A 24,055-nucleotide genomic window follows, 5' to 3' on the forward strand; every position below is an offset into this window, starting at 1 on the left:
TCGCACAACACAACCCGCGCACGACAGCAACCGATTGCAAAGCCACACATAATATCGACAATAATCAGCGTCCGTCGGGGTGGCAGAAAGCCCGCTCCCAGCACGCGTGCCTGGACGCGCAGTTTGGCACCCACACGCTGCCCAGAGTCCGCTCGCTGGGACCTCAGGATCTTCAGACAGTTCCAACACCAGTTCACAACCAAACGCAGCACTCTCTCCTGCGGGAGACCCGGCCGATAGAGTCGGACAAATAAATGCATGCGGGACCTTTGCCTCACTGTTAATATTTACACTCAAAACATGCGATAAACGCGCAGACGATGCTAACTACTGATACTGACAGACAGACGGAGAGATTGAACGCACAGATAGGTGCCAGAGCCTCACCTCCACCAACCAGTGAAATGTTTCTCCGATGACAGGTAATCCCATGGAACCCTTGGGGATCGGTAGATTGGAACTCCTGTCCCGTGTCACCGCCCAGCGGATTTGCCAGAGTTGTCTGGATACAGCGAAGAGCAGCGCTACAGACACCAAGCAGGCAGCGAGAGCCGAAACCAGTTCAAAACCTTCAAAAAACATCCTTGCAGATGGGGGCAGAGGGGGGGGAGGAGGTTGGTTCTGCGAGGCAAATGGAAAAAAAATTAACCCTCTTTGCAGAAAAAATAATTTTTTATTATTAATGCAATCTATTAAACACACACGGGCAAGTCTGTGGAAGTGACATCCGATGCCTTCTGTGCGTGTGTGTATGTATATGTACGTGTGTGTATGTGTGTGTGTGTGTGTGTGTGTGTGTGTGAATGCACACTGCTCGAAGTATGGACTGTGTCTATATAAAGGCGGAGGCGCTTTAAACTGTGGCATGCGTCCACAACAGTGGTTCTTGTTCCGCCTCACTCAAACTCCATGGACCGCGGGCGAATCTGGAACGGCGCCTCACTCAGAACTTCAGAGAGTGAGAGAGAGATCCCCCCTCCCCACTCCAGCCCTCTCTCCCTCTCCCTCCCTCCCTCCCTCACTCACACACACCTCCCGCTTACTGCAGGAAAGACCTGTCGAAGGAGAGTCGCGCGTCTCAACTTGCGTTGTTCAACGCAGCTGTCAAGTACAAGTCGGAGACACGAGGAAAACACTGAGACACCGGCCCTCTCCACATCTTAAGTTTCTTTGTTGCATTTGTGGGTCCGGGCTAACAAGAGGGGCTCTCAAATTAAATCTTCCCCAGAGTATTCGCAAAACCGGTATTTGTGTGAACGTGCGCCGCGGGGTCCAACGTGTTTCGCTCTGTTACGTGCGCGGGCTTCTCCGGGTGTTCGGTTTGGGTCAAGGTTGCAGAGAAGTGTGTGTGTGTGAGAGAGAGAGAGAGAGATGAAGAGACGAGACATCGGGGGGACGGGGAGACAGAAGGGGTGGATGTGCGAGACGAAAGAGGACGTGAAGCCAGTGAGGGATTGATGGTGGGCAGAAAAGGAAGAGCTGATAAAAACAGAGGTGAGAGGGGACAAATAGGCAGAGAGGGGACGAAGGAGAGAAGCAAGTGAGAACCAGGAGAGAGGGTAACAGAGGGTGAGACGAAGTACCCGGAGGGAGGCTGAAAGGAGAGGGAGAGGCTGACAGAGAGGATGGGAGAGAGACATGCACACACAGATAATGCATAATATGAGAGAGAGGATGGGAGTGAAAGAGCGAGAATGACAAGCGCGAGAGAGAGAGGGATTCGCACACAATGCTGGAGGAACTCAGCAGGTCAGGCGGCATCTATGGAGAGGAATAAACAGTCGACGTTTATGGACCGATAAAAGGCAGAACGAGAGAAATAAACAAGAGTGGAGCGGAGAGCGGAGGAGAGGGGGAATGGTAAGGGGGAAAGGGAGAGGCGAGAGAGGAGAGACGGGCAAAGAGAGGGAGACCAACATTTAGTCTCCCTCCTTCTGCCCGTTTCTCCCCTCTCAGAGGCAGGGGAACGGATAAAGAATAGATATACAGGGCGAAGGGCGGGGAGGGGAGCCGATTAATCCCATGCCCCGACTGAGGATGTGGGGACCTGCAGCGGGAGAGGTACAGTAAACTTCCACAGTGAGCGCAGGGAAGCCAATATTTAGAATATTTCGCTTGTCAAGGTTCAACGCGCCCTTGTCCCAATCCACGGGCCAATGCGCCACTCGCTGCCCCTATCGTGTAACCGTCCATGCATCAATCAACAAGTACCAGGCGCATCAGAATCGATAAAATGGCAAAGCATCCCTGTACAAGTATACAGATCTACATCAGCGATTGCGTGGAAAAAATATAATGCAGAATGCTTTCATACTGGTAACTTATATTGCATAAGCCCTGTTGCGATTTATTCAGCGTTGCAGTTAAGCTATTACACACCCGTGCTTATTGCGAAAGCTTTCGAGGGATGGAGGCTTCTGATGCGCACTCGGTGCGGTGCTTCGCTGACCTTGCCTTGCCCCGGACTGAGCGCGTCTGAGCGGCGCCGCACTCTCTATCAACACTCCCATCTAGCGGTCAGTGGCGGTAGTGCAGCCGTTCACACCCACTCACACTCACCGTCAGCCGCGGGGAATTACACCGGGAGCTCGTATCTGCCTCCAGCACAACAGACTCGCTTGGGTACGCGAACCTGCGGAATGCGATGGCTGTAAGAGGCCAAGTCATTGCGTATATTGAAAGTGGAGGCTGATCACGGCACGGTAGTGCAGTGGTTAATGTAACGCTATAACAGCGCCAATAACCCGGGTTCAATTCCCGCCGCTGTCTGAAAGGAGTTTGTACGTTCTCCCCGTGACTCCGTCGGTTACCTCCAGGTGCCCGGTTTCCTCCCACATTCCAAAGACCTACGGTTTAGGAGGTTAATTGCTCACATGGGGGGGGGGGTTAGCAGGTGTGTTACTGTATTGTATTTCTAAATAAATTAAATCTTGATTAATCAGGGCATGGACGATTACAGGGAGAAGGCAGGGAATGGATGTTGAAGGGAATAACAAATCAGTAATGATGGGATGGTGCAGCAGGCTCAATGGGCCAAATGGCCTAATTTTACTCCTTTGTCTTGCGGTCTAACTAGTGCCGGTGTGCACTTGGATAGGTGACGCTCGCATGTTTTCCAGTGACACAGATCACCAGGTTAGGGATGTAGTGGACAACAACAACGCCTATCCAAGCTTGCCGCAGGAGCTGGACCAGCTGGGAAAATTGGGCTCAAAAACAGCGGATGGAATTTGATGCAGTGAAGTGTGAGGTGGTGCACTTTGGAAGGACAAACCAGGGCAGGACTTGCATGGTGAGCAGCAAGGAACTGAGTGTGGAAGAACAGAGGATTTGGGAATACAGATCCATAATGGTGTCACAGGTAGATAGGGTCATAAAGAAAGTAAATCTGATGGCAGAGGGGAAGAAGCTGTTCCTGAAACATTGACTGTGTGTTGTCAGGCTCCTGTGCATCCTCCTTGATGGTAGAAATGAGAAGAGGGCATGTCCTGGGTGATAGGGTCTTTAATGATGGATGCTGCCGTTTGAAGGCATCGTCTTTTGAAAGTGTCCTGGATACTGGGGACTCTAATGCCCAGGATGGAGCAGATTGAGTTTACAACTTCCTTCAGCTTTTTTTGATCCTGTTCAGTGGCCCCTCATTACCAGACAGTGATGCAGCCGGTTAGAATACTTTCCACGGTCTATGTGTAGAAATTTGCGAGTGTTTTTGGTGACGTACCACATCTCCTCAAGCTCCTAATGAAGTATAGTTGCTGGCATGCCTTCTTTGTAATTGCATCAGTATCTTAGACCGAGGATAAATCCTCGGAGATGTTGAAAACCAGGAACCTGAAACTGCTCACTCTCTCCACTACTGATCCCTCGATGAGACTGGTGTGTGTTCTCTTTCCTGAAGTCCACAATCAATTCCTTGGACTTACTGGCATTAAGTGCAAGGTTGTTGTTGCAACACCAGTCTACACACCACGCTGATCTATCTCACTCCTGTACAACTCCTTTTCACAATCTGAAGTTCTTACAAAGCTAGTTACTTCTCTGGCAATTTATAGATGCTATTTGAGCTGTGCGTAGCCACATAGTCATGGGTAAAGAGAAAGTAGAGCAGTGGGCTTGAAGTGTGCCAGTACTGATTATCAGCGAGGCAGATCTGCACAGACTGTGATCCCCGGTGAGGAAGTCAAGACCAGAAGACATAGGAGCAGAATTAGGCCATTTGGCCCATCAAGACTGGTCCACCATTCAATCATGGCTGATGTTTTTTCCCTCCTCAGCTTCACTCCCCGGCCTTCAACCCATAACCTCTGATGCCGTGGCCAATCAAGAACCTATCAATCTCCACCTTAAATACATCCAGTGATGTGGCCTCCACAGCTGCCTGTGGTAACAAATTCCATAAATTCACCACTCTCTGGCAAAAGAAATTTCTCCACAACTCTGTTTTAAATGGATGCCCCATTATCCTGAGGCTGTGCCCTCTTGTCCGAGACTCCCCCACCATGGGAAACATCCTTTCCACATCTACCCTGTCTACGCCTTTCAATGAGATCCCTCTTCTAAATTTCAGTGAGTACAGGCCCAGAACCAACAAACGTTCCTCATATGATAACCCTTTCATTCCCGGAACCATCCTTGTGAACCTCGCCCGAACCCTCTCCAATGGCAGCACATCTCTTCTTAGATGAGGAGCCCAAAACCGTTCACAATACTCAAGATAGGGCTTCACCAGTACCTTATAAGGCCTCTGCATCACATCCCTGCTCTTATATTCTAGATCTCTTGAAAGGAATACTAACATGGCATTTGCCATCCTCACCACTGACTCAACCCGCAAGTTAATCTATACAAGGATTCTCAAGTCCCTCAGCATCTCAGATTTTTGTTTTTTCTCCCAGTTTAGAAAATAGTCTGCATGTTTATTTCATCTACCAAAGTGTATGACCATGCATTTTCCAACATTCTATTTCATTTGCCACTTTCTTGCCCATTCTCCTAATCTGTCTAACTCGTTCTGCAGACTACCTGTTTTCTCAAAACTACCTGCCCCTCAAAGATGGAAGTGGTTTGCCAGTGGAGTACCAGTGTCCCACCCACCCTACCTGCCTTCACTGTTGGTGATGAAAAGCTGTCAGTGGTGCCATCTTTCAAATATCTGGGGAGCATTCTCTCTGAGGATAGCGGCATTGACAGCGACATCCAGAGCCGCATTAAACAGGTGTCAGCTGCCTTTGGGAGACTTCGGTGTAGAGTCTTTCAGAATAGGAGCCTTCGTCCCTCCACAAAGGTCACCGTATACCAAGCAGTCTGTGTCACCACCCTCCTTTATAGCTGTGAAGTTTGGGTAACCTACAGCCGTCACATCAAGTCCTTGGAGCGCTTCCACATAAGCTGCCTTCAGCGCATCCTGGGAATTACTTGTTGTGAGCGGGTGCCTCACACTGAAATACTTGTCAAGACCAACTGCAGAAGTATTGAGGCCATGATCACCCAGCGTCAGCTGCAGTGGCTGGGGCACGTGATAAGGATGCCCCCATGTCGGCTACCCCGCAGAGTGTTATACGGCCAGCTACATCACGGTCGACGCTCAGCTGGACGGCCGAGGAAGCTCTATAGGATCAGATGAAGAATGCTTTAAGGAAGTGCAAGATCAGACCTGAGGACCTGGAGGATGTTGCTGCTGACCGTAACACTTGGCGACAGCTGTGTAGGGACAGGGTTTGTATTCTGGAGATGGAAAGAACAACCAGAAGACAGCAGAAGAGAGCCAGGAGAAATGCAGCCATGGTTGCCATCACTACCACCACCACTACGTGTCCCACCTGCAACAGAGCTTGTGGGTCCAGGATAGGACTGTATAGTCATCAAAGATCTCACCGTTAAAGGAGTGGACGTCGTCATCGGATTTCGATGGACAACCAAAGAAGAAGACCTGCACCTCCATCAAGCTTTGTATCAATTGCAAACTTGGCAACAAAGCCATCGTCTAAATCATTGATTTGCAGCATAAAAAGCGGTCTCAACACCAACTCCTGCGGAACACCACTAGTCACTGGCAGCCAATCAGACAAGCATCCTTTTATTCCAACTTGCTGTCTCCTACTAATCAGCCAATGCTCTAACCATGCCAGGTACTTTTCTGTAATACCATGGGCTCTTAACATGGTAAGCAGCCTCATGTGTGGCACCTTGTCAAACGGCTTCTGAAAATCCAAATATACAACATCCACTGCATCCCCTTTATCTATCCTACTTGTAATCTCCTTAAAGAATTCCAAAAGGTTCATCAGTCAGAATTTTCCTTAGGAAACCATGCTGACTTTGTCCTATCTTCTCCAGAGTCTCCAAGTATTCCATAACCTCATCCTTAACAATTGACTCCAACATTTTCCCAACTACTGAGTCAGGCTAACTGGTCTATAATTTCCTTTCTGCTGCCTTCTTCCTTTTCTTAAAGAGTGGGGTGACATTTGAAATTTTCCAGTCCTCTGGAGCCAAGCCAGAGTCCAATGATTCTTGAAAGATCATTACTAATGCCTCCACAATCTCTACTGCTATCTCTTTCAGAACCCTAGGGTGCAGTTCATTTGACCCGGATGACTTATGTACCTTTAAGTCTTTCAGTTTTTTGAGCACCTACTCTCTTGTAATAGTAACTGCGCCTACTTCTCTTCCTTCACACCCTTCAACAGCTGGCACACTGCTAGTGTCTTCCACAGTGAAGACTGATGCCTTTCGGTCATGTGCATCTCTGTGTCCTCCATTATTATTGCTCTGCTCTCATTTTCTAGTGGTCCTATATCCATGCTCAACTCTCTTTTATTTTTATATTCTTGGAAAAGTTTTTTCAATCCACCTTGATATCGTTTGCTAGCTTGCTCTTGCCTCCTAATCATTCTTTTAGATGCTTTCTGTAGGTTTTTAAAAGCTTCCCAATGTTCTATCTTCCTGTTAATTTTTGCTTTGTTCTATGCCTTCTCTTTTGCTTTTACATTAGCTTTGACTTCCTTTGCCAGCCACGGTTGTACTATTTTGCCATTTGAGTATTTCTTTGTTTTTGGAATTCATCTATCCTGCACCTTCCTCATTTTTCCCAGAAACTCACCCCATTGCTGTTCAGCTGTCATCCCTGCCATCATCTCCTTCCAATTTACTTTGGCCAACTCCTCTCTCATAATTTCCTTTACTCCACTGAAATACTGATAAATCAGACTTTACTTTCTCAAGCTGAACTCAATCATATTGTGATCACCGCCTTCTACGGGTTCCTTTACCTTAAGCTCCCAAATCAACTCCAGTTCATTACATAACACCCAAATATAGTGCAGCTGATCAACAACAAACTGCCCTAAAAAGCCGTCTCATAAGCATTCAACAAGTACACTCTTTTGATGACTATTACCAACCTGATTTTCCCAATCTACCTGCCTATTAAAATCTCCCATGACTATCAAAACGTTGCCCTTTTGACACAGCTTTTCTATAGTCCACATCCCAGCTGAAGGCCTGCATATAACTGCCATCAGAGTCCTTTTACTTTTGCAGTCTCTTAACTCAACCAACAAGGATCCAACATCTTCTGATCTTATGTCACATCTTTCTAATGATTTGGTTATTCTTTATCAGCAGAGCTACACCACCCCCTCTGCCTACCTTCCTATCCCTCCAATACAATGTGTAACCTTGGACATTCAGCTCCCAACTGCAACCATCCTTCAGCCTATTAGGTTCACAGGCTTGTGGCTCCCAGGCTTTTCCAATCATCTGACACCTCACTCGTGCTGTTAATGATCCAGTTATCTCATCTAGGAACTCTGCAATTTCTTCTCTACCTTCCCATGATGTCCTACTTGATCAGGTCCCAGGGCTTTATCTAACTTTCTGTGCTTTAAGACTTTCAGCACCTCCCCTTCCATAATATAGACTCTCTTAAAGGCATCATCACAAACTTCCCTGAGACCATATCCTTCTCAATGGTAAACACAGGTGACCATTAGATTATGAGACTTCAGAGCAGTATTAGGCCAATTGCCCATCAAGTCTGCTCCACCATTCCGTCTTATTTCCTTCAACCCCATTCTCCTGCCTTCTCCCTGTAACCTTTGACACCTCAACTAATCAAGAACCTATCAGCCTCCACTTTAAAGCTACCCAAATGACTTGGCCTCTACAGTCATCTGTGGCAACGAATTCCACAGATTCACTCCACTTTGGCTAAAGAAATTCCTCCTCATCACTAGACTAAATGGATATCTCGCTACTTCGTGCTCTCTGGTCCTAGACTCCCCCGCTTTGTGCTCTCCTCATTAACTCTACCTAGTCATTTCAATATTCAATATGTTTCAGTGAGATCCCCCTCATTCTTCTAAACTCCAGCAAGTACAGACCCAGAGCCATCACAATCCTCATACGTTAACCCTTTCAGTCCCAGATGACCAATTGGTGACCAGTACACCCATCCCCTTTGGCTCCACACATAAGACAACCTTATTGTTCTTTAAGGAGCCCTATTCTCTCCCTAGTTACTTTTTTGCTTTTAATACACTTGTAAGCCCTCCTAATTTTCTCCTTTACCTTATCTGGCACATGATGAAAGAAACATGGAGAGCTATGTGGAAGGAAAGAGTTAGATTGGTCCTGGAGTAGTTTTTAAAAAATGGCACAATGTTGTGGGTCAGAGGGCCTGTTCAATGCTGTACTGCCTCGATCAATCTATCCTCTTAAGACATGCTCTCCAGTCCAGACAGCTTCCTGGTAAATCCCCTCTGCAGCCTCTCTAAAGCTTTCTTGTCCAATAATGAGGTGACCAGAACATAGGCTCTCCAACCAGCATAGTATACTGAACAAGGTTAATCAGGAGGATATAAAAGGGGAGATGAAGCAGCTTTGGCAGATTTTCCATAGACACTGCCTGACCTGCTGAGTTTCTCCAGCATTATATATGTGTTGCTCTGGATTTCCAGCATCTGAAGAATCTGTTGTGCATCTGTCCTGTGCTGTACTGTTCTATGTTCCCTGCTATATTGAATGGCTCCCTAGTTTGAAAAGATGGACTCTGGACTCGTGACTTCATAATCAACATTGTTGTGACCTTGCATCTTATTGTCTTCTCTGTATCTGTTATACTTTATTCTGCATTCTGCTATTATTTTACCCTTGTGTCTGTATGTAGGCAGCCGTCGATCCCAGGGGATCATGGGTTTACATGTCTGGTGGACAGCGTCCTCTCCAGGGCGCAGGCCCGGGTGGGAAGATTGGAAGAACCGGCTGTTGCCCGTGCAGCGGATCCCCCCTCTCCACGTCACTGATGGCGTCCGAGGGAAGGGCAAGCGCTGATTCAGCTTGGCACCAGTGTCGTCACAGAGGTTGCCAGAGTGAAGTTTGTAAACAACATCAAACTGCCTTAGGGACCCTGGCTCAGGATTTCTTCCTCGGGGTTTACTCCCGAAGATTCCCATGGGTGGGTATGGCCACAAGGCAGCAGAGGTTTAAAATCATAGTTTTCCTTCTCCTAGGTGGGCTACTGTCCAAGGCTGATGAGCCTCACCTGCCCAAAGGTACCTGTCTGTATGAACAGCATGAATGACATGCAAGATAATGTTTTCACTATAGCTTTGTACTTGTGGCAATAATACCCCAATTCTAATTCCAGTCTGTGCATCAGTATATGAGGCAATGTCTACAACTGCACTCGATTTCTTCCATGAGGACAGGAATAGACAAAAACCAAAATTAAAATGAAAATGCTGCCTTTGCCAAACATTTTAAGACAGAATTCCTTTTTGGATCGATGGACCTTTAAAATTGGAAATATAACCATATTCAATCCTCATGTTTTTAATCTAAGGTTCTTTCAGAAGTCAAGAAAGAGGCATAAAATTGTTGCTTCGCAAACATTTTATAAAGCACAGAGAGAATTAAAAACAGACAGTGACAGGAGCAGAAGCTGGTAGCGGAAGGGAGAGAAGAAGCAATGGTGTGTGGTCAGCTCGTTTCTTGTTCCACAGATAGGGAAAATTCCATTCAAATAACCAATCAGATAGCCCTGACTGAAACAGTGAAACACAAGAGAATGTTCCGGAACTTACAAAGAACTGGAACCACGAGGAGACACACTGAACAACCTCAAATATGTACTGCGACAATTCAGAAGCAGACTGAACAGTTGCATGTATACATGTATGCAGTCCTGTGTAAAAGCCTTAGGCAAATATACTTCATATATCCGGGGTGTCTAAGACTTTTCCACGGTACTGCATTTGTCAACGTGGAGTAGGAAGTGAGTTTATAAATCTGACGGGAGTTGAGAATGGTGAGGGTGGAGCGCTGCAGCAGGGTGATGCGAATGCAAACACACCCAGCTCTGAGACACCAGGCAAGGTCATTTGATTCCAAGCAATTGGTTTATTGATCATTACAGAATTTCTCCCTCATGTTTCCCCCTCCCTCTCCTCTCCCTTCCCCTTTCCCCAGCCATGATTCCCCTCTCCCTGCCCCCTTCCCACTCTCAGTCCACAATAAAGACCTGTATCAGAGTTTATTACCACTCACATGTGTTTTTGTAACAGCAGTACAGTGCAATACATAAAATTACTACAGAACTGTGCAAAAGACTTAGGCACCCTAGCTATGTATATGTGTCTAAGACTTTTGTACAACACCGTATAACTGGTTATATAACAGACAAGCCGGCATAAGTTATTAAACTGCAAAGATAATGACAATTAAACAATCTAACCCAACAACCATTAAATGATGGAAATGCTTAGCAAGTCGAGCAGCATCTGTGGGGAGAGACAAGTAAAGTTAATGTTTCATAGATTTATAGTTACAGCACAGAAACAGGCCCTTCTGCCCAATGAGACAATGCTGGCAATATACTCATATTTTAAACTCATTTTTATACTTCCCAGATTCTTAGCAATTTTCCCAGGATTCTAGCATATTAGAGGCAACTTAGTCAATTAATCTTCCTATCCACACATCTTCGGGATGTAGAAGGAAACTGGAGCATTCAAGATTCAAGATTTAAAATGCCACTGCTTCATGTCATTTCCAGTACACAAGTGTAAAGGGAAATGAAAAAGCAGTACAAAAAAACAATAAAAGAAGAAAAAAAAAGCTTACAAAAGGTTCAGAGAGCTAGGTAATGTTAGAAGATTATAAGGCTACTAGGAAGGAGCTTAAGAAGGAAATTAGGAGAGCCAGAAGGGCCATGAGAAGGCCTTGATGGGCAGAATTAAGGAAAACCCCAAGGCATTCTACAAGTATGTGAAGAGCAAGAGGATAAGACATGAAAGAATAGGACCTATCAAGTGTGACAGTGGGGAAGTGTATGGAACTGGAGGAAATAGCAGAGGTACTTAATGAATACTTTACTTCAGTATTCACTATGGAAAAGGATCTTAGTGATTGTAGTGATGACTTGCAGCAGACTGATAAGCTTGAGCGTGTAGATATTAAGAAAGAGGATGTGCTGGAGCTTTTGGAAAGCATCAAGTTGGATAAGTCACCAGGACTGGATGAACCGGGGAATTATAGACCGGTTAGCCTGACATCGGTGGTGGGGAAAATGCCAGAGTCAGTTATCAAAGATGTGATAACAGCACATTTGGAAAGAGGTGAAATCATCGAACAAAGTCAGTTCCTTTGTGAAAGGAAAATCATGTCTGACGAATCTTATAGAATTTTTTGAAGATGTAACTAGTAGAGTGGATGGGGAGAGCCAGTGGATGTGGTATATTTAGATTTTCAAAAGGCTTTTGACAGGGTCCCACACAGGAGATTAGTGTGCAAACTTAAAGCACACGGTATTGGGGGTATGGTATTGATGTGGATAGAGAATTGGTTGGCAGACAGGAAGCAAAGAGTGGGAGTAAACGGGACCTTTTCAGAATGGCAGGCAGTGACTAGTGGAATACCGCAAGGCTCAGTGCTGGGACCCCAGTTGTTTACAAAATATATTTATGATTTAGAGGGAATTAAATGCAGCATCTCCAAGTTTGCGGATGACACGAAGCTGGGCGGCGGTGTTAGCTGTGAGGAGGATGCTAAGAGGATGCAGGGTGACTTGGATAGGTTAGGTGAGTGGGCAAATTCATGGCAGATGCAATTTAATGTGGATAAATGTAAGGTTATTATCTGTACAGTGGCCGATTAGGAAAAGGGGAGATGCAACGAGACCTGGGTGTCATTGTACACCAGTCATTGAAGGTGGGCATGCAAGTACAGCAGGCGGTGAAAAAGGCAAATGGTATGTTGGCATTCATAGCAAAAGGATTTGAGTACAGGAGCAGGGAGGTTCTACTGCAGTTGTACAAGGCCTTGGTGAAACCGCACCTAGAATATTGTGTGCAGTTTTGGACCCCTAATCTGAGGAAAGATATTCTTGCCATAGAGGGAGTACAGAGGAGGTTCACCAGATTGATTCCTGGGATGGCAGGACTTTCATATGAAGAAAGACTGGATCGACTAGGCTTATACTCACTGGAATTTAGAAGATTGAGGGGGGATCTTATTGAAACGTATAAAATTCTAAAGGGATTGGACAGGCTAGATGCAGGAAGATTGTTTCCGATGTTGGGGAAGTCCAGAACGAGGGGTCACAGTTTAAGGATAAAGGGGAAGCCTTTTAGGACTGAGATGAGGAAAAACTTCTTCACACAGAGAGTGGGGAATCTGTGGAATTCTCTGCCACTGGAAACAGTTGAGGCCGGTTCATTGGCTATATTTAAGAGGAAGTTAGATATGGCCCTTGTGGCTAAAGGGATCGGGGGTATGGAGAGAAAGCAGGTACAGGGTTCTGAGTTGGATGATCAGCCATGATCATACTGAATGGCGGTGCAGGCTCGAAGGGCCGAATGGCCTACTCCTGCACTTATTTTCTATGTTTGGGAGGCGAGGGAGGAGATTGCTGAGCCTCTGGCGATGATCTTTGCATCATCAATGGGGACGGGAGAGATTCTGGAGGATTGGAGGGTTGCGGATGTTGTTCCTTTATTCAAGAAAGGGAGTAGAGATAGTCCAGGAAATTATAGACTAGTGAGTCTTACCTCAGTGGTTAGTAAGTTGATGGAGAAGATCCTGAGAGGCAGGATTTATGAACATTTGGAGAGGTATAATATGATTAGGATTAGTGAACATGGCTTTGTCAAGGGCAGGTCATGCCTTATGAGCCTGATTGAATTTTTGAGGATGTGACTAAACACATTGATGAAGGAAGAGCAGTAGATGTAGTGTATATGGATTTCAGCAAGGCATTTGATAAAGTACCCCATGCAAGGCTTATTGAGAAAGTAAGGAGGCATGGGATCCAAGGGGGACATTGCTTTGTGGATCCAGAACTGGTTTGCCCACAGAAAGGTGGTTATAGTCTTTTCATATTCTGCATGGAGGTTGGTGACCAGTGGAGTGCCTCAGGGATCGGTTCTGGGACCCTTGCTCTTCTGTGATTTTTAATAGGTGACCTGGATGAGGAAGTGGAGGGATGGGTTAGTAAATTTGCTGATGACACAAAGGTTGGGGGTGTTGTGGATAGTGTGGAGGGCTGTCAGAGGTTACAGCGGGACATTGATAGGATGCAAATCTGGGCTGAGAAGTGGCAGATGGAGTTCAACCCAAATAAGTGTGAAGTGGTTCATATTGGTAGGTCAAATATGGCAGAATATAGTATTAATGATAAGACTCTTGGCAGTGTGGAGGATCAGAGGGATCTTGCGATCCGAGTCCATAGGACGCTCAAAGCTGCTGTGCAGGTTGACTCTGTGGTTAAGAAGGCATATGGTGTATTGGCCTTCATCAATATGGAATTGAATTTAAGAGCCGAGAGGTAATGTTGCAGCTATATAAGACCCTGGTCAGACTCCACTTGGAGTACTGTGCTCAGTTCTGGTCACCTCACTATAGGAAGGACGTGGAAGCCATAGAAAGGGTGCAGACGCGATTTACAAGGATGTTGCCTGGATTGGGGAGCATGCCTTATGAGATTAGGTTGAGTGAACTCAGCCTTTTCTCCTTGGAGCGATGGAGGATGAGAGGTGATCTGATAGAGGTGTATAAGATGATGAGATGATGGATAGTCAGAGGCTTTTTCCCAGGGCTGAAATGTTTGCCACAAGAGGACACAGGTTTAAGGTGCTGGGGAGTAGGTACAGAAGAGCTGTCAGTGGTAATTTTATTACTCAGAGAGTGGTGATCAAACTTTTGCCTCTAGAGCTGTATAGCAAAGAGCTGTAGAGTCAGCCCATCCCCATTACAATTAATAATCTATTGGAACTGAATGAAGGAGGCAAATGAGGAAGGTTGCGAGGGGGTAGGGGAGCTCTGTTGTAGAAATGAGGAAAAGGGCTAGGGAAGAATGAGGACTGGATCGGAGAGTATCCCGGAGGGAATATTGGAAGGAAAACCCAGAGCAGAAGAACATTGCTATCCATCCCAACTCCTGTCCAGGGCTGAGTGAAGCAAATGGAGAGGAAAATTTCTTCAGAAATGGTGAGATTGACTGAAATACTTTTTTTTTCTAACAACTGCCTCTTAGAACTAATGGGCATAGGTTTGGGGTGAGAGGCATCATTTTCCACACACACTGTTCAAAAAGTTCAAGTGTTCAAAAGTAAATTTATTATCAAAGTACGCATATGTCACCATGTACAACCCTGAGATTCATTTCTTGCAAACTTTCGCAGTAATTACAAGGAAACACAATAGAATCAATGTAAGACCACACCCAACAGGACGGACAAACACCAATGTGACATTTCAGTTACAATGAACTCCTCAGGTTAGGGACAGGTCTGACAACATCCGAAAGGGCTTTTGTTTACTGGGTGTTGACTGAATTTTGTCCACCTCGCCTACTTATCAGTCTGCATGCTACCAAAGCCAACCAGTTATCTAGCAGATATTGGACACTCAAGCAACATATGGGCTGATGTTTACGATGATGTTTTTGTCACAGAGTTATTTTGCTCTCTGAGGGATGTATGGGGTGTCCAGGGAGTGGTACCTCTGGTGAAGGGGCTTGTGTCCAATCAGGAGCAGATCTCTCCTGTGGTTCCTAGTAGCTGTTAGCATGTGAAAGCCATGCCCTGGTACACTTCTTCAATAGGAGGTCTAAAAGAGGTGAGGGTAGCTGTGGGCCTCATACCCCGGTGAGATAGGGTCATGCCTATCCTAGCATGCAAAGTCAGCTCTAGTGGATTGAGTGGATGAGATCTACAGTGACAGCTAATAGCCAGGAAGAGGGTTCTGCAATGCTCCATGGAGAGTGAAGGCCATGTTGAGGAACAGAAGTCATGTTCAAAGTAAAATTTATCATCAGAGTACACACGTCACCACAGACAGCCCTGAGATCTGTTTTCCTGTGGGCATACTTAGCAAATCTATTGAATAGTAACTATAAACAGGATGAATGTGCAAATGCAAATATAAATAAATAGCAAGAAATAATGAGAGCATGAAATAACAAGATAAAGGGTCCTTAAAGTGAGGCCATCAGTGTGGGAACACTGGAAATACAATGAGAGTAGTTATTCTCCTTTGTTCAAGAGCCTGATGGTTGAGGGGTAGTAACTGTCCCTGAACCTGGTGATGCGAGTCCTGGGCCTCTTGTTCCTTCTACCAGATGGCAGCAGCATGAAGAGAGCATGGCCTTGGTGGTGAGGATCTTTAATGATGGATGCTGCTTTTCTATGGCAACGTTTCATGCAGATGTGCTCAATGGTTGGGAGGGTTTTACCTGTGATGTACTGGGCTGAATCCACTACCTTCTGTAGGATTTTCTACTCAAAAGCATTAGTATTCCCACACCAAGTTATAATGCAGCCAGTCAGCGCAATTTCCACCACACATCTATAGAAGTTTGTCAAGGTTTTTAATGTCATTCTGAATCTCCGCAGACTCCTGTCGTGCTTTCTTTGTAATTATATTTATATGACGGACCGGCCCTCTGAGATAGTGACACCCAAGCCCGTAAAGTTGCTGACCCTCCCCACCTCTGATCGTCTGATGATTACTGGCTCATGGACCTTTGGTTTCCTCCTCCTGAAGTCCACGATCTTATTGACGTTGAGTGAGAGGCTGTTGTTACTACACCACTCAGTCAATTTTCATTCTATCTCCTGTACGCTGATTCATCACCACCTTCGATACAACCCACAGCAGTGGTGTCATCAGCTAACTCCAATATGGTGTTGGAACTGTTCTTAGCCACATAGTCACAGGTTTAGAGAGTGGAGCAGGGGGCTAAGCACACATCCCTATTGGGCACCTGTACTGATGGAGATTGTCATCCACTACAACCATGCAAGACCCCCAGCTGTGAAGCTTTATTCCTCTTCATAAATGCTGCCTGACTCAGCCTATAGTGTGTGTTACTCCTGATTTCCAGCATCTGCAAAACCTCTTGAATTCATGTGTAGATTTAGCATTTCATCTAAGTTACTGACAAACTTCAGTCGATGCATAATGGAGAGTATTCCAAGCGGTTGCATTACAGCCTGGTTTGAAAACACCACGCTCAGCAACAGAAACGTCTACAGAAAGACCAATCCGTCACAGGCAAAGCCCTCCACACCATTGAGTACACTTACAAGGAGCGCTGCCACAAGAAAGCGACCCCCACCACCCAGAACATGCTCTCTTCTCACTACTACCATCAGGGAGGAGGCACAGGAGCCTCAGGTCCCACACCACCCAGTTCAGAAACAGTTATTACCCTACAACCATCGGGCTCCTGAACCAGCGTGGATAACCTCACACACCACGACACTGAGCTGATCCCACAGCCTACAGACTCACTTTCCAGGACTTTTCATAACTCGCGTTCTCAGTATTTATTTATTTAGTTGCAGTTTGTCTTCTTTTGCACATTGTTTTTTTTTTGTTGGTCTTTGTTTATATACAGCGTTCTAACCGGCTGCGTCACTGTGTGGTATGGAGGGGGCGGGGCTACTGCACGGGATTGAAATGAGCTGCAGGAAGTTGTGAACACGGTCGGCTCCATCACGGGCAGCCCCCACCCCCAGCATCCTGGACATCTTCAAGGAGTGATTACTGAAAAAAGTGGCATCCATCACTGAGGACCCCCATCACCCAGGACCTGCCCTCTTCTCATTGCTACCATCAGGAAGGAGGTACAGGAGCCTGACACTCAGTGATTCAGGAACAGCTTCTTCCCCTCTGCCATCCGATTCCTGAGTGGACAATGAACACTATCTCACTGCTTTTTGAACTATTTATTTAACTTTTTAAAATACATACTGTGTATATAATTCATACTCTACAGTTTTTGTTAAATGTGATATTAAAACTGATTTTGGTTGTGATTCTAATAAATTTTCTTTGAACATTGAACTTTCCCCCTAAAGGTACCAATCACTTGGCAATACCTGCCGCTGTGTGTTCCTGAGTCTGTACTCTCCTGTGTATGTACTCAGTATATTCCTGTATATCTGTATTTCTGAGTTAACGTGTTCCTATGCTTATATCCCTGTGTTCCGTTGTAATCCTTTGTGGCTGTATTCTTACAAAGGTGAGCCAAGTTCCTATACTTCAGGACAACAAATTTCACAACGTAACACTCAGTGGCCACTTTATTAGGTACACCTGTACACCAGCTTGTTGAATCAAATATCTTACTATCAATCATGTAGCAGCAACTCAATGTGTTAGGGCATTCAGACATGGTCAAGAGGTTCAGTTGTTGTTCATGCCAAACTTCAGAATGTGGAAGAAATGTGATCGAAGTGACTTTGACCATGGAATGACTGTTGGTGCCAGACGGGGTGGTTTGAGTATCTCAGAAACCGCTGATCTCCTCGCCTTTTCACGCACAATGGTCTTTAGAGTTTACAGAGAATAGTGTGAAAAACAACAAAACATCCAGTGAACGGTGGTTCTGTGGGCAAAAAAATGTCTTTTTAATGAAAGAGGTCAGAGGTCAGAGGACAATGGCCAGGGTGGTTCAGCTGACAGGAAGGCGACATGCAGGAAGCCAGGGAAGTGACCGAGTGGGTTTCCTCCGGGTGCTCTGGTTTCCTCCACATGTTACAACAGTGGTGTGCAGAGGAGCATCTGAATGCACAGCAGCAGAAGACCGCTCAGTGGCCACTTTATTAGGTACAGGATATACTGAGGATATTCCTGCATTCTTCACTGCTCCATCTCTCTGTATTACTGTGCATTTATACCTCCGGGACAGGGGTGTTCTAAGTTTCTGTGTATTTCTTTATTCCTGCAAGTCTGCGTATTCCTTTGCATGCAAATTTGTGTGTGAATGTGTGTCCCCTGCCTGTGCAGTCTTGGGTGGGTATTCCACGGTGCGAAGGTTTATCTTTCTGTGTCTGCACATCTCTCTGCCCATTTGATGATATAACACACAAAATGCTGAGGGAACTCAGCAGGTCAGGCAGCATCGATGGAGAGGAACAAACATTTTGGGCTGATTTATGAACAGTCCTTCATCAGGACTGGAAAGGGGGGGGGGGGGAAGAGAAGCCAGTATAAGAAGGTGAGGGAGGTGAGGAATGCAAGTTGGTAAGTGATAGGTGAGACCAAGTGAGGGGGGGTGTGGTAGCTGGGAAGTGATAGGTGGAGAAGGTAAAGGGCTGGAGAAGAAGGAATCTCCGATTCTGATAAGATGTTTCATCCTGAGACATAGACTGTTTATTCTCCTCCACGGATGCTACTTGACCTACTGAGTTCCACAACATTTTGTGTTTTACTCTGAACTTCCAGCAACTGCAGATTTTCTCATGTTTAATAGTCACAAGAATCTTCTGATTCGCAGTATCTTTGTATTCCTGAGCCTGTCTGCATTTTCCAGCTTTTCTGATTGTACCAGTGTTTTAGTATTTATACCGTTGTGTAACAGTGTGTTTGCACTTTGTTTCTTATCTGCCTTGTCTTTGGGGACTGTGTGTTTCTACATGTCTAAGTGTCATTCAATACCTGTAACATTTCTGTATCTCTGCCTCTGTTACTAGTACACTGGGTATTCATCCTTCTTAAAGACACAGTATATCACCTTAATACATCTGGTTGTTTTGATTCATTGTAATTTCTATCTACAGTAAAATTGTGTAGTGGTTAGCACAATGCTTACAGTACTTGCAATCAAGGTTCAATTCCCACTACAGCCTGTAAAGAGCTTGTACGTTCTCACTGTGACTGTATGGCTTTCCTCTGGGTGCTCCAGTTTCCTCTCACAGTCTGAAGAAGTAGTGGTCAGTAGGTAATTGCTCATTGTAAATTATCCCACGATCGGACTAGGATTTAATCAGGGGATTGCAGGGCTGTGTGGTTCAAAGGGCTGGAAGGGCCTATTCCAATGTTGTATCTCAATAAATAAAATAACTAAATAATTTTAGTAAATTTGAAGAAGGCCCAAGAGTGCTTCACTAATTCAGAGTAGAATTCCCTAGTCTTGAGCTGAACGTGTTGGTGTCAGGTGTTTGGAGCCAATAGGGTATAGGGACAGAATTTCCTCTTCTCAACTTACAGTATATGTACACAGAGCTGTGGACATAGTCATACACATACATACAGATACAGGCACACAGGAGGCAAAAACATCCAGTCATATATACATAAAAAACAAATATAAAACATCTCACATATTGACACAGAGGGTTAAAACATACACAAACACTCTCAGAGCCACACGCACACATACACACACTCATGGGCAAATACACAAACAGAAACTCATTGATATCTACAGTAATATGCAGATACAGGCATACAGTATATATACACAAGTGTATATTCTCAGCATTACTACGATCAGAGAGGAGGTACAGCAGCCTGAAGACCCACACTCTATGATTCTGCAAGAGCTTCTTCCCCTCTGCCATCAGACTCCTGAATGGACAACGAACCCTTTATTCTTTTTTGCACCATTGACTTATTTTGACAATTGATGTAATTTTCTGTCTTTGCTGTGCACTGCTGCCACAAAAGAACAAATTTCACCTCATGTAATAAACTTCAGTAATAATAAACCTGATACTTCGGACACTGACAGAGTCACTTACATGTTGTGATTCAAGGTACACACACACACTCACAAACACACACACTCACAAACACACACTCACAAACACCCACAAACACACACGCTCACAAACACACACACACTCACAAACACACACACTCACTCACAAACACACAAACACACACATGCCCGTGCACACACAGACACACACACACACACACACACACACATACTCATACACTCACACACACACATACACATTCACACACACAGGCACACGCTCACAGACACAAACAGACATACAGACACACACATGCACGCTCACTCACACTCACACATATACAAACACATACATACATATGGCCACACAGAGACACACAAACACATACAACAATACACCTGCATTTGCACACAAAAACACACACAGATGCTCACTCACACACACTCACATACAAGCATACGTAAACACACTCACACTCACACAAACTCAAACTCAGTCACAAGCAGTCATCCACCCACACGGTCATTGACACACACACACAATCACAAACACAAATATATTCTGTGAGACAAATTCACTTGTGTATCCATGTCTTCACATATACCCACACAGTTACATACATTATTCACACACACTCACTCATGTCTCACAAACTGTCACACTCACAACTACTTCTCTCACTTGTGCGCACACATACATTCAATCTCACTCACAAACGCACACTCAGAAATATACGATTCACACAGACACACGCACGTCCATAATCACAGGTACACTATTCTGTAACATACAAACATACCCTCACACGTAAACACTCACATACACACACTCTCTCTCCCTCTCTCTCACACACTCACACACACACACTCACTCTTCATTCTCACAAAGATACTCAAATTTGCACCGCAGTTTTATCGCGAATTCACAGCGCCCAATAAACCGCAAATTAATCGGTAAGACATCGGTGACAAAGTCGTACAGAAACAGGACCCGGGGAATCCGCAGCTGACCGACATTCCAGCATTATTCCCTACAGGACGGGAGCAGTGGGAAACGACCCGGACTTCCCTAGGACGCTATATAAACGGCAAGGGATCTTCCGGGGATAAGTTTCAAGAGCTGATCGGGGTGGCCCGGTCAAAATTCCCTTTATTTGTCGGGGTTGATTCCCCCTTCTCCTGAAATCCACCCCTCCTCCCCCTCTAAAAGTTGCGAGAAGCCAGCCAGGTCGGTTCCTTCGCTGGTCTCCCTGAAGGATATCTCAGCGCCCCTCCCGGAGTCTGCGGACCCCCGCATTAGACCTAGGAATTGAGAACACCGCTCCGTGCACTGCACCTGTTCGCAGCCCGCGTCAGGACGCAGATGCAAACTGTGTGGTACCTGTGCCCCTAACGAGGAAGTAGAGGGTATGAATGGAAAACCAGAGAGAACTTTGTTTTCGTTTGCAAGACGGGCAAAGGAAAGAGACTGAATTCGTTGTCCGTTGTCACACCCAGCGTACTTGAACAAACGAACCTAACTCTCTCCTTGGAATAAACGCAATCGCAACTGTACCATTTGCAAAAAATGCGGATGAACGAAAAATTCGGTTAAATCCGTTATATTTACATAAAATAGCAGAAATTGTGGAAAAAGAAGGCTAGATTGAGAAGTTGGCTGAGAATTAGATTTGGGAGATGGAACTTACCTAAAATCAGTCACTTCGCGATCCCACTCTCAGCTGTTGGTGATTTTAAAAAATATATATTTATCGGAATTATATTTCGTTAGATGGCAAAAAAAATCAAAACATAGAGATGATTTTCCTCACATATATATAGCAAACTTCAACCACAAGGCCCCTCCTCCTGGGTCACGTGCGTCTGGAATTATCCCAGTCACATCATGAATATTCAAGATTCCGAAAATGTTGGCTTTTTTTTTGCAAAATAACAGGACGTTTGCAAATAGCTCTTGGGTTAAATCACCGACCCTTGCAAACCCAGCCCATTATACCAGGAGAACTTAGAGTAGCTCTCTATAAATGTCATTTAGACATCTCTGAGTCTTACCTCAGTTTGGGGGGGGGCGGGGGGGGTCGCAATTTGAAATGCACTTGCATTGATTTTCCAGTGCCTAATCCTTTATCTAATCTTTCTAAAAGTTTAGAGAACAGAATTTCTTTTCAGATTTATTCTTCCTTATATATTCAAATGAAGTCCCCTCACAAAAGTTCCCGGCTCCCCCACCTCTCTTCTCCCGTCGAGACGGGACACCATCAGCTAACTTTAAGGCATTATTTTTGTTTTCAACTCCCTCGCTTGCTTCTCTCTCTGTCTCTCTTTCTCCCTCTCTCTCATCACATGCAGGAGGCTTTATCGCGACGTTGCTGGTCGACTTTGAACACAGCACACGGAGGAGTACAGCACCATACTGGACCTTCTAACCCACCCTACGGTAAATCTAACCTGTTCCTCCCACGTAGAACTCCATTATCTATTACCCATGTGCCCTATAAGAATCTCTAAATGCCCCTACTACTTCTACCACCACTCCTGGCAGCGAGTTGCTTTACTTTAAGACCATGAGACATAGGATCAGATTTAGGCCATTTGACCCATCGAATCTGCTCCGCCATTCCATCGTGGCTGATTTATTTTCCTTCTGACCACAACCTTGGACGTCTTTATTCAATGAGCTAGCAACCTCCGTTTTAAATATATTCCATCACTTGACCCCCACAACCGCCTGAATTCCACACCACCCTCTGGCCAAAGAAATTCTGCAAGTGCTTCTCCTACTGTGCACATGCTGTCTTCCTCCATTACTCCTCTGTAGAAGGCCTAGCCCCAAGACGGGGCCCACGAGATCCAAGAAGCACAAAGAACAACAAACAGGTGCTGGTGTCCATCCGCCACCAGCTCATCTCGCCTACAGAAGCAGCTCGACCCGCTGAGTCTATCGCCCAGCTTGCAAAGAGAAGGCGGAGAGTTGGGATTCATATATAGCACTCAAGAGACTCTGGAGATGTTGGAAATCCTGAGCCACACACAGAAAATGCTGGAGGAACTCAGCAGGTCAGGCAGCCTCTACAGAGGGGAATAAAGAGTCGATGTTTCGGACAGAGATCCTTTATCGCCTGAAAGGCCAACTCTTTATTCCGCTCCGCGGATGCTGCCCGACTTGATGAGTTCCTCCAGCATTTTTGCGTGGATCCGTGCGTGTCGGCATATCGACAGATTACTCACTGAGGGGTCGCTGCTTTTCTGAGCAGTGGGAGCGGCGTTGCGGCTCCTGGCATCTTACACATTTTGTGCGGGGGCCCGGGGATTTGCCTGGCATCTCCCCTTGCCTGGTACCCGTCTCAGTAGAGAACAGACTGAATCAGAATTGGATGCTGGACAGTCTTTGTGGTGCGGGGTTTTTTTTTTCTCGTGAATCTATTGTGTTGCTTTGTTTTGTGGCTTCCTGCAAGAAGATGAATCGCAAGGTTGTTTATGGTTTTGCATGCTTTGATAATAAATGTACCTTGAACTTTGAGTTTTATTTTCACTGATTTATATCAGAGTCAGGTTTAATATCACTGTCGTATGCCGTGAAATGTGAAATGACAGCCGTATAGTGTAATACGTAATAATATATACAAACTACACATACACAGAAACTTAAATAAGTAGTGCAAAAAAAGAGAAGAAAGTGCGCCAATCACAAACATGAGAACATCTGCAGATGCAGATGCTGGAAAGGTAGTGTTTATGAGTGAAAACTGTTGTTTTGCGGTTTCATAAAAATTACAATTAGAAAAAAAATCAATAAATAGTACAAAAGGCGAAAATCGGGTTCGTGGACCTTCCGGACATTTGACGGCAGGGGCGAAAAAGCTGTTTCTGAATCGTTGGGTCTTCCCACACTCGGCGTTTTAACCGCTTGCAAACCATGTATTTTTGTCCAAAGTAGGACAAATAGGAAGTGAGTTAGATTTTTTTTTAGAATAATGCCTATGCCTGACTTATAACGTCTATCTGGTGTCTGCATATGATCCCACGGTCTGTTCAGGGTTTCCTCGGACGCGAATAATCTCGTCA

The 24,055-nt window shown here is 45.4% G+C and overlaps 1 protein-coding gene across 7 annotated transcripts in view; it reads right to left on the reverse strand.

The window, feature by feature from the left end:
- Nucleotides 1-21,781, reverse strand: part of cyp26b1 (cytochrome P450, family 26, subfamily b, polypeptide 1) — a 54,832-nt gene extending 33,051 nt beyond the window's left edge. The window contains exons 1-3 of one of the 7 annotated variants that reach the window (XM_073042073.1): nt 21,679-21,761; nt 17,635-17,893; nt 388-621 (exon numbers count right to left, since the gene is read on the reverse strand). In XM_073042073.1, coding sequence (XP_072898174.1) covers nt 388-582 — 195 coding nt within the window. In that variant the 5' untranslated portion in view covers nt 583-621; nt 17,635-17,893; nt 21,679-21,761. Of the gene's footprint in view, nt 1-134; nt 294-387; nt 922-1,032; nt 1,893-17,634; nt 17,894-21,678 lie in introns of those variants that run through there. The other 6 variants (XM_073042072.1, XM_073042074.1, XM_073042075.1 and 3 more) reach the window with 6 other exon arrangements.
- Nucleotides 21,782-24,055: the final 2,274 nt, after the last annotated feature.

This window comes from Hemitrygon akajei, chromosome 4 (genome assembly GCF_048418815.1).
Source record: "Hemitrygon akajei chromosome 4, sHemAka1.3, whole genome shotgun sequence".
Classification (NCBI taxonomy): Eukaryota; Metazoa; Chordata; class Chondrichthyes; order Myliobatiformes; family Dasyatidae; genus Hemitrygon; species Hemitrygon akajei.